The sequence below is a fragment of the Geotrypetes seraphini genome, chromosome 7 (genome assembly GCF_902459505.1).
Source record: "Geotrypetes seraphini chromosome 7, aGeoSer1.1, whole genome shotgun sequence".
NCBI lineage: Eukaryota > Metazoa > Chordata > Amphibia > Gymnophiona > Dermophiidae > Geotrypetes > Geotrypetes seraphini.
Window position 1 is genome coordinate 4,101,509 of NC_047090.1, and position 22,593 is coordinate 4,124,101.

General features: G+C 43.1%; 1 protein-coding gene across 5 annotated transcripts in view; it reads right to left on the reverse strand.

The window, feature by feature from the left end:
- The window catches only part of KIAA1549 (KIAA1549 ortholog), a 171,424-nt gene that overhangs the window by 14,176 nt on the left and 134,655 nt on the right, over positions 1–22,593 (reverse strand). For all 5 annotated transcript variants that reach the window (XM_033951438.1, XM_033951437.1, XM_033951436.1 and 2 more), the window contains 3 exons: positions 15,314–15,640; positions 12,092–12,144; positions 5,803–5,948 (listed from right to left, as the gene is read on the reverse strand). In XM_033951438.1, coding sequence (XP_033807329.1) covers positions 5,803–5,948; positions 12,092–12,144; positions 15,314–15,640 — 526 coding nt within the window. The remainder of the gene's footprint in view (positions 1–5,802; positions 5,949–12,091; positions 12,145–15,313; positions 15,641–22,593) is intronic.

Genomic DNA, 22,593 nt, shown 5'->3' on the forward strand with positions numbered 1-22,593 from the left:
GTAGGTAAAAACCAAGGCTAGCCTCTGATGTCTTGAGGCAAATTTTCAGCCATGAGCTGTCCATCCATCCCTATGCTGGCTCAAGGTCCTAACTTCCCTCCTCCATAGTCCAGCATTTCCCCTTTCTCTCCCTACCACTCCATTATCCAGCATCTCCTCTTCTCTGCCTCTCTGGGTGGCCAGCATATTTCCTACCCCTTCATACCCTCAACATGGCCTGTAACTCTTTTTCTCCTCCTTAAATATATAACTGACCTTTTCGTCTTCTCAGCTAACAGACACAAGAGAAGCTCACATTCCAACTTCGTTTCCCCCCCCAATGAGAGGTTGTAAACTGAAAAAACACCATGAACATCTTCTCTCGCACCAAGCAGCATCATGGGGTAAAGACCTAGAACAATTGCTTTCGCCCACTACTTATGAGGAATTTAGGAAACGTCTGAAAACACACCTGTTCCTAAAGTATCTGGACAACTGATCCTCTCTTCTCTCTCCCCTCTATAGTGATTAACTTGTTCTATTGATCACTCTCTACTCAAAAATAGATTTCCTGTCCTATGAACCCTCTTTCTTCCTCCCCTCTTAAAGTCAATCGATTTGTACCTTTGCTTAATCTTTGTAAACCGCATAGAACTTCACGGTATTGCGGTATATAAGCTGTTATTATTATTATTATTATTAATATCCCCCCCTCCCCGGTAGACCATAATCCTCCTTCTCTCCCTTCACTTCCAGGTGTCCATCTTCTCCCCTCCCTGACCATCTTCTCCCCTCCCTGATCTCTCCTAGATAGTCGATATCCCCATCATTTCCTTGAAGGAAGACTCCCCCTACCACATCCTACCTGTCTCACAGGTGGCCAACATATCTTTCACTTTCTACCTTTCCTTCTAGCTGTCCAGGATCTTCTTTCCCCTTCCTATATTTCCCCTTTCATTATCTCATGTCCCCCTCCCCGTTCTATGTCCAACATCTCCCACTTTTCCTTTTTCCCTTTTGCTACCACTGACACACTATTCTGAAAGAGAGAACATTGAATAGAAATTTGAATAGCAGAAGGTTGCCCCATGAGAAGAATATGCCAAGGATGATTTGAATGTCCGTGATCAGCCTTTTGGCATTCAGGTGCAGAATGTACAGTGTATTAAGTGCCATAAAAGGGGTCATGTAAACACTGACCAAAAGTGCCCATTGTTTGGCCTTTCTGGAATTAATGCAACTTTTGTTTCCAGTGATGGATCAGGACCTCAGACAAAACAGGCCAGAATACATAAGGAACAATCTAGCCCTTTATAAACTGTCAAGACCTTTGGGATCCTCTCAAGGAACATCACTATCTGCATCCTTATCAAAAGAAATTGTACAATGTGATAGACACAGTGCTAGTATAGGGTCTTTAGACATAGGGCTCCTTTCACTAAGCCAGTGTTTTTCAACCTTTTTACACCTATGGACCGGCAGAAATAAAAGAATTATTCTGTGGACCGGCATCGGTCCGTGAATTGGCGGTTGAAGAACACTGGGCTAAGTTGTGGGCCAGACCCTGCCCATCTCTACCAAATCTCCACCCCAGACCCCTCCCCATAATAGTACTAATTGTAACACTATTTTTTCCATTCATTTTTCACAGATACACAATATAATCTTATTAACAACACATAATGGTTAACCACAAAATTAAACTACACAAAACACACTGACAGCAGATGTAAATTCTCAAAATTGACTTAATTCAATCACTAAATTCAAAAATAAAATCATTCCCCCCTACCTTTGTTGTCTCCATCCCTCCAAGCTATGCCTTACCTTCTGGCCTGCTCCCGCCTGGCCATTTTATGCCGCCCCCAGTATTATCTTCAGGCCGGCTCCCTCTTCCTCACTGATGCAGTGCACACAGCTGCAGGCAGCGGCTCCTTGCATGCCCCGTGCCTTATCTGGAAGCCCTCTCTCTGACGTTGCAACGTCAGAGAGAAGGCTTCCGGTTCAGGCTCAGGACATGCATAGGAGCCACTGCCCATGGCTTTGTGCCCTGAATCAGCGAGGAAGTTGGAGCTGGCTCGAAGATAAGGCTGCATTGATCACACCGTGGACCGGCGGTTGAAGAACACTGTTTTGGGCCTGATGCACGTGCTGGACCTGTGGACCGGCAGGAAATTTCTGTGGACCAGCACTGGTCCACGGACCGGTGGTTGAAGAACACTGCACTAAGCCACGCTAGCGGTTTTAGTGCACGCTACATTGCCACATGCACTATACGCTAACGCCTCCATAGAGCTGGGCTTTAGTATTTTCCGTGTAGCACGGGGGTTAGCACGTGCTAATCTTCAGCGAGCGCTAAAATCGCTAGCGCAGCTTAGTAAAAGGAGCTCATAGTCTTTATCCAAATGCCACTGCATCCCACTTCTCTCCAACACAAGACTTCCTATTGTGACAGTAATTGCTTTGAGCGCAGACCTGTGTTTTAAGGCCTTATGATGGTGTAAAGTCTTCTTTCCCTGGGAAGAGGGAAGTCGGCAACAGCAGCAGTAGTAACGAGATAAAACACCATCCACCTGATATTCAAAAGGATTTAAATGTCCAAGAGAGGCTCTTGGCAATTTAAAAGGACTTGTCCAAGGCTAAGTGGCAATATTCAGTGGCACATGACTGGAGAGTGCCACTGAATATTGTCTGTTAACAGCCAGCCCCTAACTGGCGAGGTTGGGGGGCAGGCCACGGTGATGTTTGGGCAGAGCAGCCACTTAGTTGCTTTTTGGTGATTTTCAGCCCTCTAGTTAGCTAGGAGCCTGCATAAAATTAGGACAGAAAAAAGACTGTCCTAACTTTGCATGACGAATGTAACTGGACACCATTTTTGAAGTACTGTGAGTCTGCTTCTAGAGAATGAAGCAGCTCTGTTGTAGTGGCCTTGGACACAGGCACAAGAATCACTCCTGCCCATTTACCATTGGATCATCAGGGATTCTTCATGGTGGGGCTGGGGGGAGGGGCTACTTTGATTTGTCTTCTGGGGATGGCTGGAAGGATTATTTCTGTCCCAGGGATGAGGGCAGGTAGGAAGGGATATTCAAGTTTCAGTTTAATAAAAAAATTTGATTAATCACCTATCTTAGATTCTAGACGATATACAATAATAATAATAATATCTGGCGAAAGACGTAAGAAGACTTGAGGCGGTCCAGAGGAGGGCGACGAAAATGATAGGAGGCTTGCGCCAGAAGATGTATGAGGAGAGACTGGAAGCCCTGAATATGTATACCCTAGAGGAAAGGAGAGACAGGGGAGATATGATTCAGACGTTCAAATACTTGAAGGGTATTAACGTAGAACAAAATCTTTTCCAGAGAAAGGAAAATGGTAAAACCAGAGGACATAATTTGAGGTTGAGGGGTGGTAGATTCAGGGGCAATGTTAGGAAATTCTACTTTACGGAGAGGGTGGTGGATGCCTGGAATGCGCTCCCGAGAGAGGTGGTGGAGAGTAAAACTGTGACTGAGTTCAAAGAAGCGTGGGATGAACACAGAAGATTTAGAATCAGAAAATAATATTAAATATTGAACTAGGCCAGTTACTGGGCAGACTTGCACGGTCTGTGTCTGTGTATGGCCGTTTGGTGGAGGATGGGCAGGGGAGGGCTTCAATGGCTGGGAGGGTGTAGATGGGCTGGAGTAAGTCTTAACAGAGATTTCGGCAGTTGGAACCCAAGCACAGTACCGGGTAAAGCTTTGGATGCTTGCCCAGAAATAGGTAAGAAAAAAAATTTTTAAAAATTTAAATTGAATCAGGTTGGGCAGACTGGATGGACCATTTGGGTCTTTATCTGCCGTCATCTACTATGTTACAATGTTAATAAAAAAAGGGGGCATTACAAATTTAAAATACTAAACATAAACAAATAAAGAAACAAAAAGGAGAGGGCTGAACTACAAGAAAGTTAAGAAAGGAGAACAAAAAATAGGAAAAACACGAGGAGAGGGAAGGGGTTTCTTCAGAGCTGCCTTTTATGAATTTGAGGAAGGAGGACTAGCGTCAGTGCTCAAAGGCATCTTTATATAAGAAACATTTCAAAGCACCCTTAAATTTAGCTAAGTTTGTTTCCTACCTGAGATAGGGGGAGGGGCAAAGAATTCCAGATAAGGGGGGGGGGCAGTAACTGCAAAAGAGGTTGTACGGCGAGTGCTGATAATCTTGAGTGAGGGGGCAAAAAATAAATTTAGGGAGGAAGATCTCAGAAGTCTAGATGGAGCGTGAGGGAAGAGTAATTTATCCATGAAGTTCTCTGGATTTATATGAATTTTGAAAGTGAGTAAGCATGAATTTCTTATGTGGGTCCTAGCTAAATACTGTCTAGCATCTGCCTAAACTCTGATAGCCAGGGAACTGTAAATTAGCCCTGGTTATTCAGTACCAATGCTCGGATATGGCCCGATATAGAATATCCAGAGATATAAAATCGCTGAACGCTTCAAGTTGGGTATCAACCCCCAGATCTTTGTATGCTACTTAATTTCTCCCGCTGATACCTCACAGATACTACCTGATCTACTCTTTACCTTCACTAGAAATGACCAATGATCTTCCTTTGTAACCCACCATTTATAACTCTTTTGTAATCCCCCTTGAACCACAAGGTAATGGCGGAATAGAAATCTCTAATGTAATGTAATGTTCCTAATCACCTTGGCCATGTCACTTAACACTCCACTGCCTTTCATATTACTAAGTCACAAAGTTTTAAATGGTTGCAGCTGAAGCAGGCTATTCAGGAGGGGTTCCCTGAATGGAAAGATCTTGATACTCAATATAGTTTGGAAATCCTGTGTTTCCAGGCGGATTTCTTGGGTCACCAAGCCGCTAAGTGGTATAAATTGATATATGGTTTTACAAATAAAAAACAAAAAACGGGTCTAAGAGACATTTGGAGCATTGAGATTAAGCATCAAATTTCTGCTTCTCAATGGCCACGAATTTGGTCTTGGAGAATTAGATGTACAGACAGACTTGGTTCTTTTTGTTGCATAGAGCTCTTTTGACCCCAGTACGTTTACAAAAGTTTGATAGCTCTAGATCTAATAAATGTTGGCACTGTAATCTAGAAGCAGGGACTTTGGATCATCTAATTTTTTATTGTCCTTGTATTAACGCCTTCTGGAAGTCAATTTGGTCTCAAATTAATTATTTTCTAGAAAATCCAGTTGCTATGTCATATGATACAATTTTGTTTGGAACAATGATGAGAGCAAAGAGTCAAATTTCAGCAAATAATAATAAATTACTAATGATTATGACAGGAGTTGCCATTCAGAATATAACTAGAAATTGGAAAGATTATACAAGACTTAACTATACTTTTTGGTGGAATTCTATATGTTATATTTATAAAATGGAACGAATTCTTGCTATGCAAAAAGGAAATTATAACAAGTTTAAAAAAATTTGGGGGCCATTGATTGAATATTCGAATGATTAGACACTTTTTTTTTATAGAAGAATAATATGATATGAGATTGGGAGGGTATAATGTGTGAGATTCAAATAAAATGTTGATATGTATGGAAGGGAAGGGGGGAGGGGGATAATATAAGATTTAATATTATATGAAGTATACAAGTGAATTGTATGAATATTGAATGATTATTGTATACTTGTTATGAGATATGAAAATGAATAAAGAATTGGAAAAAAAAAAAAAAAAGCTTAAACTGTAAATTCTCCATGGGTAGAGAAACTCCTCCTGTTAGTTCAATATTGAGCTACCAATGAAAAGGCATGAACTAAATACAAAAACATTTTAAAAGGTACCTGCAGTACTGCCAACAGGTCGGGGCCGTGCCACTGATGGTATCTCTTCTGGGTATATCTCTCTGGTAGGATATTGAACCTCTGACTGCTGATTCTCCAAGTGTGTTGGTTCGCCAGGAGGAAGAAAGCCATGGCCATAACCTTGTCTGAAGAGAAGAAAAGGAGTATTTAAAATTAAGATCAATATCCTACTCGCCCTTTGTACACCGATCATGGCCTACGAGAAAAGTTTATTCATTTCTTCACTTTGGCTTTCTAAATGTGTTCTGCTCATAACAGTGAGTGAAACTGTTCAGAGAAGCCAGACATTCAAATAGAGAATGACACGGTGACAAAATTATCACCGTTCCCATCCCCATGGATAACCGCGGGAAACCATCTTCATGTCATTCTTTAAGGAGAGAGAGAAGAATCAGAGTGTAATTGGGCACAACCACTGACCCACAAGCTTTGCTTGAAGAATGCTGGTGTAGAAGGACTGAGGTTGAAACAGACACTACAGAATGACAGTCTCTGGTATCCAGAGCAGATATTGTGATGTCATAATGCCTCATTCCACCTGTGCCTAAGAGCCAATCACTTCAGTGATGTCACAATGGCTTCATTATCCTTGGCTCACATAAGAATCAGAGTATGAATGGCCACAACCACTGACCCTCAAGCCTTGCATTGAAGAACGCTGGTGTAGAAGGACCGAGGTTGAAAGAGACACAAAAGAATGACACAGGACGGTTTCCTTTGGTTATCCGCTGGGACAGAGACAAAATTCTATCCCTGTGGTGTTCTCTACAATTGCGACCCTAGAGACAAAAGGGGGTTAACCCACAGAGAGGCAAAGGTACAACCCTAGCCACTTTTCTGGACAGCCTGGATAGGCCATGGTGGTGCGTGTTGAGCATCATTTCACAATAACTGTTTTGTCCTGAGAGAGCCATCCTGAGTCATTCCACTGGGGCTTCCTTTCTCGCTGGGAGACCATTTTACAGTTTTTCCATTGATATTTTCCTGAGCTTCATGCATGTTTTACCCATTTGATATCAACAGCTTTAAGGGGATACTATAATTATTTTCAATGTCCAGAGTAAAAATGAGTTAATCATAGATTTGAATATCTCATCTGGAGGAGGGAAATTTTCATAAGAGCAGTGGCTAATCCAGGTCTCAAGTACGTGGCAGAAACCCAAATAGTAGCAACATTCCAGAATAAAGAGTAGCAAGATCCTTGGCTCACATAAGAATCAGAGTATGAATGGCCACAACCACTGACCCGCAAGCTTTGCTCTGAAGAATGCTGGTGTAGAAGGACTGAGGTTGAAATAGACACTAGAAAATGACATGGGATTATTTCCTATGGTTATCCGCGGGGACGGGAACGGTGATGAATTTTGTCACCGTGTCATTCTCTAATTCAAAACTATAAAATCAGTCCAGTCAATATTCAGCTGATGGCAAAAAGGGTATCCTAACTTAAAATGGTCACCACCATTGGCTAAATTAGACCTGGATATTCATTGTCAGGCTGTTTGGCTACTAGTACCGAATACCTGAAGTTATGCAGGTACAGCTGACAATGCTGTACCTGCTAACCCTGGCGCATTTAGGACTGATTTTTAAGTAATCCTACTTCCAAGTTAGCTATGTAGGTACCAGTACCACCGTTCCCTCTAAAATGAGTAGGAGTCCTCTAACTGCACTGCTGCCAGTAGGGGGTGGTGCTTCAATATTGTGTTTACAATCTCTAGGGTCAGGGATATTCCCTAGAACAGTGTTTCTCAACTTCTTCAAGCCAAGTACTCCCTAAGTCTAACAAATACCAATTGAGTACCCCCGCCCAAGCTCTGCCCCAGACCCCCATAATAATAGTACTAATTGTAACGCAATTTCTTCCATCCATTTTTCATATACACACACAAAGCACACTGTACGCAGAGGAAATGTTAATTATCATTTATATTCGGGCTTTTTTTCCAAGAGGTCAAAGCAGATGACTTTACAAAATGCAACTGGTAACAACTACAGAAAAATAGACAAATATAGAGCAAAATATAGACAGTAGATATAAATTCACATAACTGACACATTTTGATCACTAAAGTGAAAATAAAATCATTTTTCCTACCTTTGTTGTCTGGTGATTTCATGAGTCTCTGGTTGCATTTCCAATATTTATTTATTTCTGCTTCCTGCACACTTCCCCTCTTCCGGACCTCATTCCCTTCCCCAGCCAACATCTCTCTCTCTCTGTTCAACTTTTCTTCCTCTCTCCTCCATCCCTATTGGCAATATGTCTCCCCCCTCTCTCTCACTGTCCATCTGGCTTGAAAGATCCAGGCATCTCTCTCACCTCCTATACTGCCACATCCAACATTTCTCCCTCTTTTCATCCCCCGGATCATGTGCAGCATTTTTCACCACTGCCCACCAGCCCCATTTCTCCTTCTATCACCCCTCTCCAGCACATTTCTCCCTCCATTACTATGTCCAATGCCACATTTCTCCCTCCATCACTATGTCCCCCTTGCATCCCCTTCAATCTGCCCTATCCACTACCATATCCAACATTTCTCCCTCTCGCCCTTCTATTCCCCATGCATCTCTACCTCACTTCCCTCTCTCTCTGCCCAATTTTCCTTTCACCATGTGCACCATTTCTCACTCACACACTCATGTCCATCAATTCTCCCTTCTATTCCCTCCCTCCTATGTCCCAAGTTAGTGCCCCCATGTGTTGAGTTTGTGCCCCTCCCCCCTCAAAACCAACCCATCCATAAAAGCTGCAGGCGACACTGAGGGTCCCTGCCTGCCCCCCTTGAAGCCGAAGCCGCTGCCGAGGATGTCTTCCTGTCTGCCTGCCCGCTGCACCACCCCCACCCCCGAAGCCGACCCTGCCACCAAGCCAGAGCCAACATGCTCCATCCCTCCCCCCAAGCAGCAACTCCATGTAGGGACAGGCCATGGCACGTGCAGCTACTCACCCAGCTCATAAGCCTTTCCCTGACATCGGAGAGAAGGTTCTAGGCCAGCCAGGCAGTCTAGTGAAATGGTTATTTCAGAAATATTTTTTATGGAGTAGATATTATGATTATATTTAAGATGTATTTAATGGTTTGTACATTTTTTAAATATGTTATCATCTTTTATTGTAACCCGCCTGGAATTTTGTGGTTAAGTGGGATATAAATATGGAAATTAAATTAAATTATTTGCACATACTCTCTCTGTCCCTAGGGTCTCACACTCTAAGTTTTGTGCTTGGGGCAATGAAGGGTCAAGGGCTTGCCCAGAGTCACAAGGAGTTGTAGTGGGAATTGAAACTGGTTCCCCAGGTTCTCAGTTTTCTGTACTGACCATTAGGCTACTACTCATATTGTATGCTTAATGCTTGCATGATTAAGCATCAAGTACGTGGCCTGCCTGACTGCATACTTGATGCTTAATCATTTTGGCCTTTCCCAAGGTTAATTTTATCTCATTTAAAATGTATACTGCTCCCTTTTATTGGCTGTGATGAAATCTCTATCCCAACTGGTGTTCTAAGCACAGATTATTTAAGCCACTGAACTGTAACATTAGTAGTGGTCTCATAATTCAGTGGCTTTAAACCCCCCCCCCCCCCAAAAAAAAAAAAAACAACAACTTCCATAAGTTGCAAACTAGTGCTGCCCAATTCAGGGGGAAAAAATTTGATTCGATTTGATTCAGCCTATTGAATCAATTTTTCGATTTGATTTGCCTGCCCCATTGGATGTTTTTTTTCCAAATATCCTGGTGGGTTTATTTTATAGCCTCTTCACTCCCTTTGCCCTCTCCTACTCACACTGGTGTTGTGGTGTAAACAAAATAAACAAACAAAAAAGACTTTTCCTCTCTCTGTTAAATCCTAGCTCACATTCGCGGTCTAATACCAGCTCTGGCAGAATACACATTTCAACTCTGACACATTGTAATCACAAATCCGAAAATAAAATTATTTTTTCTACCCTTTGTTGTCTGGTCATTATTCAAATTATGTTGGTTCCCAGGCTCTGCGATAAACATCTTCTGATAACTCTCTTGCCAGGGTCTCTTGCCCATTTGTCGTTTTCTTCTTTTGCCATGCTAATCATCCATCTTCCATCTCTGTCCTCTCCTTCCATTTCCCTTCCCTCCCCTGGAGGTCTAGCATCTTTCCTTATTTTCATCTTCATCCCTGCAGCTGCAGCCATGGAACCCACTATCCCCAGATCCACCATCTCTCCTTTTCTCAACTATCCTTTCATCCAGCATCTCTCCCTCCTTCCCCACCAACCCAGAGTCTACCAGCTCTCCCTTTCTCGTCCCAACTACTCTCTTATCCACAATCTCTATCCCCCCACCATCCCTTGTGTCCAACTGCTCTCCCTTTCTGTTCCTTCCCTCCCTAAATCCCATTGTCCACCATCTCTCTCCCTCTCCTCTGTTTTTAAATCCATTATTTCTTCCATCCCACCCATCTTTCCCTTCTTCCTTCTCCATGATTTCTCCCAAGTTCATCTCCCCTCTCCATTATCTTCCCCAAGTTCATCTCCCCCCTCCACCAAGTTCATCTCTCCCATCCATCTTCTCCCCATCTCTCCCTCTCCAGTCCACCATCTCACCAATGCAAAGTTTGGCTGAGGGCGCCCCGGTCCCTGTTAATGAATGAAGAAGTGAGGTTCAGCTGTTCCCCGGAGCCTTCATTGTGCCTCCGAGCATGGCTCCAGCTGAGCTTCAGACACTCAATGCAAGGAGCCGGGACTTGAGCCCACCCTTTCCTGGTCCCAGCCCCACCCTTCCTGCACAAGGCAGAACGAGGGACAGGAGAGCCTGCGTCACCGTTGGACAATTGGAGGAGAACCGAACCAAGTCTGAGCCTACTGCCACTTACCCCGAGCGGCCCGCGCTTCCCTCCAGCTGCTCCTCTCGCGAAAGCACGACCACTTCCTCCAGTGGCAGGACAGATGGGAGCTGGCGTGGGACCAGAACAGTAGGATTGACAGAAAGGAGAGAGCCATCCAACCAATCAACTTGCTGCTGCCGATCCGTGCACATAGGTCCGCTCCCTTTGCCGAAGACCTTTCTTCTGATGTAACTTCCGGTTTCGCAAAACCAGAAGTTACATTAGATGGAAGGACTCTGGCAGCAGAGGAAAAGGCCGAATGGGTGTCTACAGCAAGGGGGCAGACGAATCGGTGAGTTTGTTTTTTATTTAAAAAAAAACCAAATCGATTCGAATCGATTTACACAAAGTGAACCAGTGAATCGATTTGAATCGGAAATCGGGCAGCACTATTGCAAACCTTGAATTATAATGCATTCTCTTCCCCCTCCCCCCATATCCTAAAGGTATCTATGTTTCTCTTCTATAAACTAGCTTGCAATATTTCTCCAGGCATCCATGAAGCTTCAGCACATACAGCTATCTTCATTATGACCCATCACTCTGTCTTTACACTACTACTATTAATTATTTCTATAGCGCTACCAGACATACACAGCACTGTATAGAGTTACAAAGAAGACAGTCCCTGCTCGAAAGAGCTTACAATCTAAACAGACAAGACAGACAAACAGGATATCGTGGATACAGTTATGGGGATCTGCTGGCTGGATAGGAGGGCATTGGGGACTAGAGTTATAGATTGAAAGCTATATCAAAAAGGTGGGTTTTCAACAAACTTGGATAATTTATTCCAGCTATAGGGGGCAGCTAGAGGAAAGGAACAAAGTCTGGAATTAGCAGTGGCATTCATAGACTGACAGGCCAAGAATGCTGCATGTGCTGTTTCTTTTAAATTGAAGACTTTTGAAATACACATTTCTAGATTGATAATCAAGGAAACAAAGTGGTCCTTTTATTAAGGTGCGCTAACCGATTTAGAAAGTTTACCATCAATATGACATTAATGATAACTTTTTAAGAACGTTTTGGGTGATCAACCAACCAAAATCTTTTAACAGTTCCTTCACTAAAAATAATTGGAACTCGTCGTACTGATATAATTATAGGTTTGCTGCATTACTATTGACTGTGACGTACCTAGTATTTATCCCAGGATAAGCAGGCAGCCTATTCTGATATATTTTCTGTCATAGCCCCACAATTATGGAATAACTTGCCCCTGTATCTTAGAACTGAAAAGGATTTAAAGCAGTTTAAAAGTAGCTTAAAAAGTTTCCTGAGTACCCAATTCATGTAAACCATTCTGAACTCCCCTGGAGAACGGTATAGAAAACTGAATAAATAAATCAGATGTGTCCTCAAACTCCATCATCATCAGCAAAACATTACCTTGGTATCAGGCTTGGTGCAGTAGGAGGGGTCACACCAAATTCAACATATCTCTGAGGAGAAACAAAGGAAAAGAAAACATTAAAACTTACAAACTATAATTCTGTTCTTCAGGTTTTGGATTAGGGTGCAGGAGGGGAGTGAACTTGACCAAGTATATATCTTTCATTCAAATAGTATTCCAATGTCTATATGGCTTTAAGACGGGGTGGGGGGTGGGGGAGGGTATTTATGAAAGAACATTCAAAATGTTATCAGGCCCACTCCTAGTGAACCAAAATGATTCACTTAAATCTGAGTATCCATCCTCCCAATCCTAGAAAATACTCCCTCCACTAGAGCAAAGCCTACTCCCTCTGCCAAAAGCTTGCCCCAACTAGCAATCCAAGACATCCCCAACACCTCCAAAAAACTTCCTATATCCTCTGGGGAGGTTCTTTTCTTGATGTGGAAGGAGAATTTTGCTTTTTGGGAAGGGTGGGTAGGCTCTAAGGCCTAGATTCGCTAAACAGCGCCATTTTTGGCAGCCGCTGATCATGTGACAGCACCATATAGCGAATCACTCCTTCGGGAAAGGTAGGCACCAGAAATGTAGGCCATGATTTTCGATGCCTACATTCCCGGTGCCTACCTTTGATGTGAATTGTGTCTACTTAGGTGTTTAAGGCATCTAACGCCACTTCCAGCGTTAGCCATGCCTACAGTGGTGTTAAGTGCTGTAAACCACGTACACAGACGTGATTCTGGTGCCTTTTTTTTTAGGTACCAGCAGGCACCTTAAAATGCATTTTAAAAGGTCTTTAAAATGGCATTTTGCTCTTAACTTAGGCGCCAGTAGGGCACTTACCAGCACCTAAATTAAGGCACCTCCATCCAAAATAAGATCTCTTTCCATCACCTCTATGCAACATCCCTCTGTGTTCCTCAATTCCTTCTTATGTGTCAGCATGCCTCCTATCTGCCTATTACTCCAATGTCCAGAACCCCTTTGTCTTCTTACTGCATCCACCCCATGTCCAGCATTTCCCATCTGTCTTCCTATTCACTTCATCTGTTTTTTCCTTCCCCATGTCTAGCATCTTCCTGTGTTCCTTTTTTCTTCCTTATCTGATTTAGCAGCTCTTTTCTCCCCTTTCCTGATCCAGCCAACTCACCATCTTCCCCCATCCCATTCCTTCCCCTCTTTTCCCCATCTCAATCCAGCAAATACCTTCTATTAACCTACTTCCTACATGATCACTATCTTCCATCCAATTCCAAGCAGGCATATTCCCTTTCCATTCCCTATTCAGCATCTCATACCCTCTTCCATTCAGCTTCTTCCTCTTGCCTTCCTATTCCCCCTTTGCTATGTCCAGCATATCCCCTCTGTCTTCCTACTCCCTCTACCCATGCCCAACGTCTTCCTTCTGTTTTCATACTCAACCCTCTTGTGTCCAGCATTTTCCATGTCTCTGCTCCCTGCAAGGTCCAGCATCTGTCTTTATGTCCCTATTCTTTCAACTCCCACCTAGTTCCAACAATTGTCCTCCCCCAAGGGGATAAATCATCTCCCTTCTGTCACACCGATTCCCTCTGGGTCTACCATCCCCTTCCCATAATATGCATATCACATTTTCCCTCTCCTCACAATCCAGCATCTCTATTCCCTCTCTTGGCTGTTTGACCCTGATCCGCATTCCCTTAGCTTGTTGGCCCTAATCCACTCTTCTAGTTTTCAGTTGCTATCAGCCCTGCCTTTGACCCTGGTCCTGCTCAAGTAGCTGGCAATAACAAAGACAAAACCTGCCGGAGCATCCCTCTTGCCTGCATCACTATAAGTTATGCCAGTCTCGATCCCGCGCCTCAAAAACAGGAAGTCACTTCAGAGGGGGGCGGGATCAAGATCGGCAGAGCCTATAGCGATGCAGGCAAGAGGAAAAGTCCTGTGGCTTCTGTCTTCATTTTTGCCATCCAGTTTAATGGCAACTGAAGGCAGGGTTGATGGCATGTAAGTGAGCTGCCCGGACCACGGGCCCCCTGAAGCTGTGGGGCCCAGGGCAGCTGCCCTGTTTGCCACCCCCTAATGCCAGCATAAAAAATAAAAATTACATTATTTGCCGTTAGTGTTAAAAGACCAATCACATCAAAGAATGATGCTTGTCTAGGTGGCTGTATCCTTTCACATACAGATGCTCATAACATGTCGACTATTCTAGTATACTTATGAAGAGAGGCACTGCCCTACACCATACGTGCTTTCAAAAATTACATTTTATTGCAAAATGTTTCACAAGCTAAAATACTGTTATAGGGGAAAGCACCCTTCAGAGATTCAAGAAAAGGTTGGATAAGTTCCTAGTGGAACAGAACATACGCAGGTAAGGCTAGACTCAAATAGGGCACTGGTCTTTGACCTAAGGGCCGCTGCGTGAGCGGACTGCTGGGCACAATGGACCACTGGTCTGACCCCAAGCAGCGGCAAATCTTATGTTCTTATGTGAATTAACTTTTCTGTGGACAGGACTTCATGCTACACCGACAATCACACCGTAAGAAAACTGTTTAATCAGTACCGTTTTTTATTACTTGGATGGATTGGATTTATTATTCTTGAATAACTGTTGTTGATATAAGTACTCAGCGGTATATGTAATGTAATGTAATGTAATTTATTTCTTATATACCACTACATCCGTTAGGTTCTAAGCGGTTTGAAGAAAATATACATTAAGATTATAAATGAGAAGTAAGAAGGTACTTAAAAAATTCCCTTACTGTCCCGAAGGCTCACAATCTAACTAAAGTACCTGGAAATTAATAAAGAAGAGAAAATAAAGATGGTTGAAAAAAGAAAAATTCTATGTGAACTTATAGGATGGAAATTAAACTGACAGTGACGAACTGTATGAAAAATACATATGGAATGCAGTTAGAGAGGGTAGGTTACAATCTATTTATGGTATTTGTTTAATTGGATATTTATATATATATATATATATATATATATATAAATATATATTTCAAGCATTCAGCATATTGCTATAATAACAACTTTTAACAAAAAAAAACAACAACCCAAACACATCAGAAATCCATTTGGTGATTTGCAATACCCTTTTTTTTTCTTTCATTATGATAAACTAATCAGACATTAAGGTTCCATAGTGTTGCTGGAATAATAGTGTTTTCAGCAATATTCTAAAGACAAAATTGAAATGTCATCGAAAAACTATCACTTACAGTAAATGGGGTGTTTATTGCCTGTGTTGGACCATATGGAACTCCCCACTGGTTGGTCGCTGTCCCTTTGCCCACTTGCCCAGGTGCGCTGGTGTTCGACTGTCCCACAGTGGCCCCTGACTGGGTGGGGGCAGTGACAGCAGCAGGCGCTTGGCTCGTGGAACCCACCAAGGCAAAAGCGTCATCCAGAAGGGAGTGCATAGTCTGCCGCGCTTCTTCTATGGATGGTTGTGGAGGCATATACTGTGGGGGAGTGTGGGTGTGCGGAGATAAGCCAGGGTACTTTCCAAATTCAGCAGAAGACTCCAGCGGGAGGTCCGGATCAGACTAGGAGGGATATAAAAAGAATACAAGTCGCACATTACTGCTAATTCCTAGCTTATCAATTCCCACAGCAGTCATGATTGCAGAAACTACTGCATTTGACATCAGTAGCTTCAGATGGGAAGCACTTGCTGTTCTGCCTTAGCCTCCTGTAGAGGTCCTTCCATGCAGTTTGTGCACCAATCCAGCAAGCCATGACTATAAAACTATCCCCCACCCCCAAATATTAGGGGGGGTTACTTTTATAGTCATTTTCACACTTATAATGCCTCATACAAGTATCTTACACACATAAGAACACGTTTGGTATATGTTCTGAGGCAGAATTTGGGCACTGCATGAGGAGAGAAACCACCTTGGGGGCCATTTTTTTTTTTTTGGGGGGGGGTGAATGGCGGTATATGAAATAATGGGAGAGGCATAATTTATAAAATACACACAACTGTGCAAATTAAATATGCAGGTGCATTCTACTCATGATTTCCACAGGATATATGCTACTATTTTATAAATAAAGAACCTCCCTCACCCCAAGAAGTCTACAAAGATTAGGGGAAAGAGATGAAGTCCAACTCCAAACTAAGCTGAAAATAAGGAGAAATCTATAATTTAAGAGTATTAAACGGACAAGCCCTCAGTCACACAGAACCTCTGGAATCTCCAGGGAAAAGCTGTCGCGGGTTTACACCCAGAAAGGTGTTAACTGCGAAACATCCCTGGGCTTGCTCCGGATAATATTTCTAGTGCCTAAAAAGTGCAATGTGTGAAAAACTCAAATAGAAAAAACACACACTATCAAAATGAAGAAGGAATTCATCTCTTACCCCTAAGCTGGGGGCCAAGCTGGAAAGTTAGTGTCCAAATCCAACCAAACTCAAAAATACACAAATCGCCTATTAAAAACATTCTAAGCGATGAACAATATTAAAATAAAATATAGGGAAACAAACAAATTTTAAAACAATTTTAAGACAATATGTTAGACAACAAATGTTATTAAGAGACAAGTAAAAAGTCAAAGTGCTAAGAGAGTTTCTTTTTACATGTGGCTTAGTGACAAACATGATATAAAAGGGAAAAGTTACAATATTTTAAGCAAGAAAAAACATAAAAAGGATAAAAACATAGGGAGGGGGGAGGTAATTTAAAAAAAGAACATTAGTTTAGTCGTTTAGTTATTAAAAGCATCGTTACATAAAAATGTTTTTAAAAGTTTTTTAAAAGAGATAAGGTCTTTTTCTTGTCTAATATAGAGTGGTAAAGCATTCCAGGTTTGAGGAGCTAAAACAGAGAACATTTCATTTCTCCTTGTTCCCACAATTTTTAGGGATGGAACCGATAGTAAATCTTGAGATGATGATCGAAGAGATCGAGATAAATGATACGGAGTGATCATTCTAGATAAAAATTGCGGTTCGTTAAATAATAGTATTTTAAATACCAGAAATGCTATTTTAAAGGTAATTCGATGATTGATGGGCAACCAGTGAGACTTAATTAATAACGGTGTTACGTGGTCATATTTTTGTGCTTTGTGAATAAGTTTTACTGCTGTATTTTGTATTATTTGAAGTCTCTTCTTTTCTTTTTGCGGTATATTAAATAATAGAGAGTTACAGTAATCTAATCTAGAAATGATCATAGAATGAATAAGTATATTGATGGATTTGGGTTCTAAGAAAGCTGAGATAGATCGAATCAGTCGGAGTTTATAAAAACAGGACTTAACAGTGTGACTGATGTGATCATGAAAAGAAAGGTTAGTGTCAATAATTACACCTAGAATTTTCAGCTTAGGTACTGATTCGATAGGGGTGTTATCAATTACAAATGAAGAACTAACCACAGCAGAGCTGACCAGTGCTGTTGCCTCTCCCATTCAAAACCCCAACCGCCCCCCCACCCGATCAGCCCTGAATCCCCTCCTGAGTACAAACCCACCCCTCCCATCCGACCCGCAACTCTCTGAGCACAAACGCTGATGATTCATGTTAGCTGCTTAATGTAGCTTACTATAAGAACATAAGCATTGCCTCTGCTGGGTCCGCTCACAAGGCAGCCCATCAGGTCCAGGATCTGTATAGCATTCTTCTATCTATACCCTTCTATCCCTTTTTCCTTCAGGAAATTATCTAATCCCTTCTTAAACCCCGATATCTTGCTCTGTCGTATCACACCCTCTGGAAGCTCATTCCAGGTGTCCATCACCCTTTGGGTGAAGAAGAACTTTCTAGCATTGGTTCTGAATCTGTCCCCTCTTAATTTTTCCAAGTGCCCTCTCGTTCTTGTAGTTTTCGAAAGTTTGAAGAATCTGTCCCTCTCTACTCTCTCTATGCCCTTCATGATCTTGTAAGTCTCTATCATATCCCCTCTAAGTCTCCTCTTCTCCAGAGAAAAGAGTACCAGTTTCTCCAATCTCTCAGCGTATGAAAAGTTTCCCATACTTTTTATCAGACATGTCGCTCTCCTCTGAACCTTCTCGAGTAACGCCATTAAAGTAACTTCTTAAGGTACGGCGACCAATATTGGCGCAGTACTCCAGATGCGGACGCACCATCGCCCGAAACAACGGCAGGATAACTTATTTCGTTCTGGTAGTAATACCCATCTTGATTATACCTAGCATTCTATTCGCTCTCTTAGCAGCCGCTGCGCACTGTGCCATCGGCTTCATTGTCATGTCCACCATTACCCCCAAGTCCCTTTCTTGGGTACTCTTATTCAATAACATCCCTCCCATTGTATAGTTGTACCTCAGGTTTCTGCTTCCCACATGTAATACTTTACATTTCTCAACGTTGAACTTCATCTGCCATCTCATCACCCATTCCCTTAGTTTGTTCAAGTCCCTTTGCAATTCTTCGCAGTCCTCTTTAGTCCGAGCTCCACTAAATAGTTTGTTGTCGTCCGCAAATTTTATTATCTCACACTTCATCCCTGTTTCTAGATCATTTATGAATATATTAAATAGCAGTGGCCCGATCACCGAGCCCTGCGGGACCCCACTCGTGACACTCCTCCAGTCCGAGTAGTGGCCCTTCACTCCTACCCACCAACCAGTTTCTGATCCATCTATGTACGTCTCCTTCCACCCCATGGTTCTTCAGTTTCTGAAGTAGGCGTTCATGGGGTACCTTGTCAAAGGCTTTTTAGAAATCTAGATATATGATGTCTATGGAGTCTCCTCTGTCCATCCGTTTGTTAAATCCTTCGAAGAAATGCAATAAGTTCGTTAGGCATGATCTCCCCTTGCAGAAACCATGTTAGCTGGTTATCAGATGTTTGTTTCTTTCAAGATGTTCATCGATGTTTTCTTTTATCAGTGCTTCCGCCATTTTCCCTGGAACAGAGGTCAGACTCACCGGTCTGTAGTTTCCTGGGTCACCTCTTGATCCCTTTTTAAAGATGGGCCTAATGTTGGCTATCTTCCAATCCTCCAGGATCACGCCTGTTTTCAGGGATAGATTGTAAATTTGCTGCAGTAGTTCCACTATTTCCTCCTTTAGTTCCTTCAAAACCCTTGGATGGATTCCATCCAGACCCAGGGATTTGTCAGTTTTTAATTTTTCTATCTGCCTGCGTACATCTTCAAGGTTCACTTCCATCGATGTTAATTTTTCTGCTTGATCTCCATTGAAGATTTGCTCAGGTTCCGCTATGTTGGTTGTGTCTTCATTTGTAAATACAGATGAAAAGAACATGTTAAGTCTTTCTGCCACTTCTTTCCCCTCCTTCACCACTCCCTTTCTGTCTCTGTCATCCAGCGGTCCCACCTCCTCCCTAGCCGGCTGCTTCCCTTTAACATATCTAAAGAACGGTTTGAAATTTCGTGCTTCCCTGGCTAGCCTCTCTTCATACTCTCTTTTGGCTATGCTCTGTTTTAAACAGTCAAAAAGGCTGCGAAGCCTTAGGTGCAGCAGAAGGTTGAGATTTCTGTTGCTTCTGATTCTGCTGTTTTTTGAGAGGCGGACGAATGTAAGGAGCCGCTCTCAGAGCAAAACGCCTCTGGAAAATTGGAGGAGGGCATGTAGGCTTGGAGGGAGCTGGCTTAGGCTTTGGTCTGACAATAGAAGCAAAGGGTTTTTCATGTTCATACTATTTCTTGGTGGCTGCCTCGATAGATTCATCGAAGAGGTCATTGACTGCACAAGGAATATTAGCCAAGTGGTCCTGAAGATTAGGGTCCATATCAATGGTGCGAAGCCAGGCTAGGTGGCGCATTGCTACAGAACAAGTAGTCGCCCTGGTGGACAACTCGAAGGCATCATAAGAAGATTGGAGTAGATGTAATTTGAGTTGTGACAGAGTAGCTATGACTTCTTGAAATTCGAAGTGATTTTGAGTATCTAAATAGCTGAGAAATTTAGGAAGAAGATCAATGAAGAACTTGAAATAAGTGACAAAATGAAAATTGTAATTGAGGACTTTGGAGGACATCAAGGCATTTTGGTAGAGGCGACATGCCAAACTTGTCCATAGTTTTTCCTTCCCTCCCAGGAGGAACGGTAGCATAAACCTTGGAAGGATGGGATCTTTTCAAGTAGGACTCCACAAGTAGAGACTGGTGAGACAACTGCGAATTCTCAAATCCTTTGCAATGAAGAGTTTTATACCTGGAGTCCAACTTGCCTGGGACAGCAGGAATTGCATAAGGAGTCTCTAGGTATCGTGTAAAAGTCTGAGACCAAACGCTGTGAAGAGGGAGCTTAAGTGACTCTGCAGGAGGTTGAGGAAGATGCATAACTTTGAGATACTCCTCAGAGTATTTAGAACTATCATCCAATTGAAGGTCCAGGTCAGCAGCCATCTGATGAAGAAAAGAAGAGAAAGATAGCTGATTCGCTAATGCCTTGCCTCGAGAAGGACTCGAGGACGTTGAGGCAGCTTGTGTCGAAGATGAAGCTTCGGCAGGAAAATAGGCATCAAAAGAATAAGGAGACTTGGACGAAGCAATAGAAGCCACTGAGTCCTCAAGGTCTGGAAGCGGGGACCTCGATCGAGAAGTCGGTGGCCTAGTAGAGCTGAAGGTGTAGAGTGAGGCTTAGTTGAAGAAGGACGCTCTTTGGAAGAAGAGCTAAGCCTGGAGGTATGCCTTGAGGAATGCCTCGATCGACGACGAGAGTGGTGCCTGGAAGCAGGTCTTGAAGATCGAGGAGACTTCGCCCCGGAGATGGAAGCAGACGTTGCTATCAAGGAATGGATAGGGCTAGAAGCTGTGGATTGAAGCTCAGGAGGCTTGGTGGAGGAATCTCGAAGCACTCCCAAAGACTTTGTTCCTTGTATGGAGTGTGAGGATTCCTGTCGAGGCACTTGCAAAGAATCTGCTCCTTGCTTCGAGTGCATAGATGCCAGACCAGACACTCGCAGAGACTCTGCTCCCTGCATAGAGTGTGTAGCTTCAGTCGGAGGCATAGGAAGAGGCTCAATCTCGCAGGAGTCTGCAGAATGCCCAGGCTGGATAAGAGTAGCTAGCTTAGGTCCCATATTAGTTAGGAACTAAATAAATTGCTTCTCTAACATGGTCTGGAAAGAAGCCGGCAAGAATGGATCCGCATCTGAAACCGAACCACCTGCTTTGGCTGGAGGTTCCAAAGTGGCAGTGGAAATGTGCTTCAACTTGGAAGTCTTAGCAACCTTGATTACCACCGCTGGAACTTTCTGCTGAGCTATCTGACCTGAGGAAGCAGGGGAAGATACAAAAGGTGTACCCGAAGAAAGAGCCGCTGCAAACAAGGAAGGTCTGATGAGGCTCGAGGTTGGAGTCATGGAGGCAGGAGGACCCTCGGTCGAAGGTGGAACCGAGGTCGCTTTCGAAGTTGAGGGTGTGGTTGAAGAATCCATCCCGAAAAGCTTCTTCACTAAAATCCGACGACGTTTAAGGGCTCGAGGTTGAAGAGTAGCACAGCGCTCGCATGACTTCGGTTAATGGTCGGGCCCAAGGCACTTGAGGCACCAACTGTGCGGGTCCGTGAGAGAAATCGCACGCTGGCACTGGCTACACTTCTTGAAGCCCGTTGCTGGCCGGGACATAGAAGGAAATATAGCCGCCGCAAAGTCAAAGCCCACGGGCCGCGGTCGAGCGGCCTGCCCTGCCAGTCAAACGGAAGAAATTAATTTTTTTTTTTTTTTTAAACTAGAAATAAAAGAACACAGCGATTCATGAAGAAAATAAACACAAACCGCCGTGAGAGAAGGCACAAAGTAACAAAGTTAAACACAGAGAGTCAAAGACAGACTTCTTGGCTCCGCGGAAACTGAGAATTGAAGAGACTCGCCCTGCACTGGGCGGGAAGACACACGCGCATGCATGGTGCGGCTGACTCGAAACTTCTAGTTTCTACAAGCAAGTCTGCTTGCGAGGCTGTCCGCATCCGGGCTCCGTGGATGATGTCACCCATATGTGAGAATAGGCTGCCTGCTTATCCTGGGATAAATACTAGGTACGTCACAGTCAATAGTAATGCAGCAAACCTATAATTATTTCTGTAAGTTAATGGATATCTACAAAGCTGAAGATCACCACCAACAGTGGGAGAACAGCAAACAATGTATAAACATAGAACATAAAACATTACATAACAGCAAAAGAAAAGAAATGACACAAAGGTTAAGCACACCAAAAAAAACAGAAGTATTTCTACCCTTCATAGGGGAAGGGGAGAGTTATCAACATGAGCTACCAATAAGACATGCTATTTTACTGTTAATCCCAGTTATTAGAAATCTGATCTCACGGCATAAAACGGGACCTATGCTGAAATATGAGGTAGCATGAGTTGGCAGTAAAACAACATGTATTAATGGTAGTCCATATTCATAACTATGTGCCTTAAATGGATAGGCTGGCTGAAAATCCAATTAACTGAGATTTTTCCCCCCTCTTTTACTAAGGAACGCTCGCCAATTTAGCGCATGCTAAACACTAATGCGTCCATAGAATATAATGAATGCGTTAG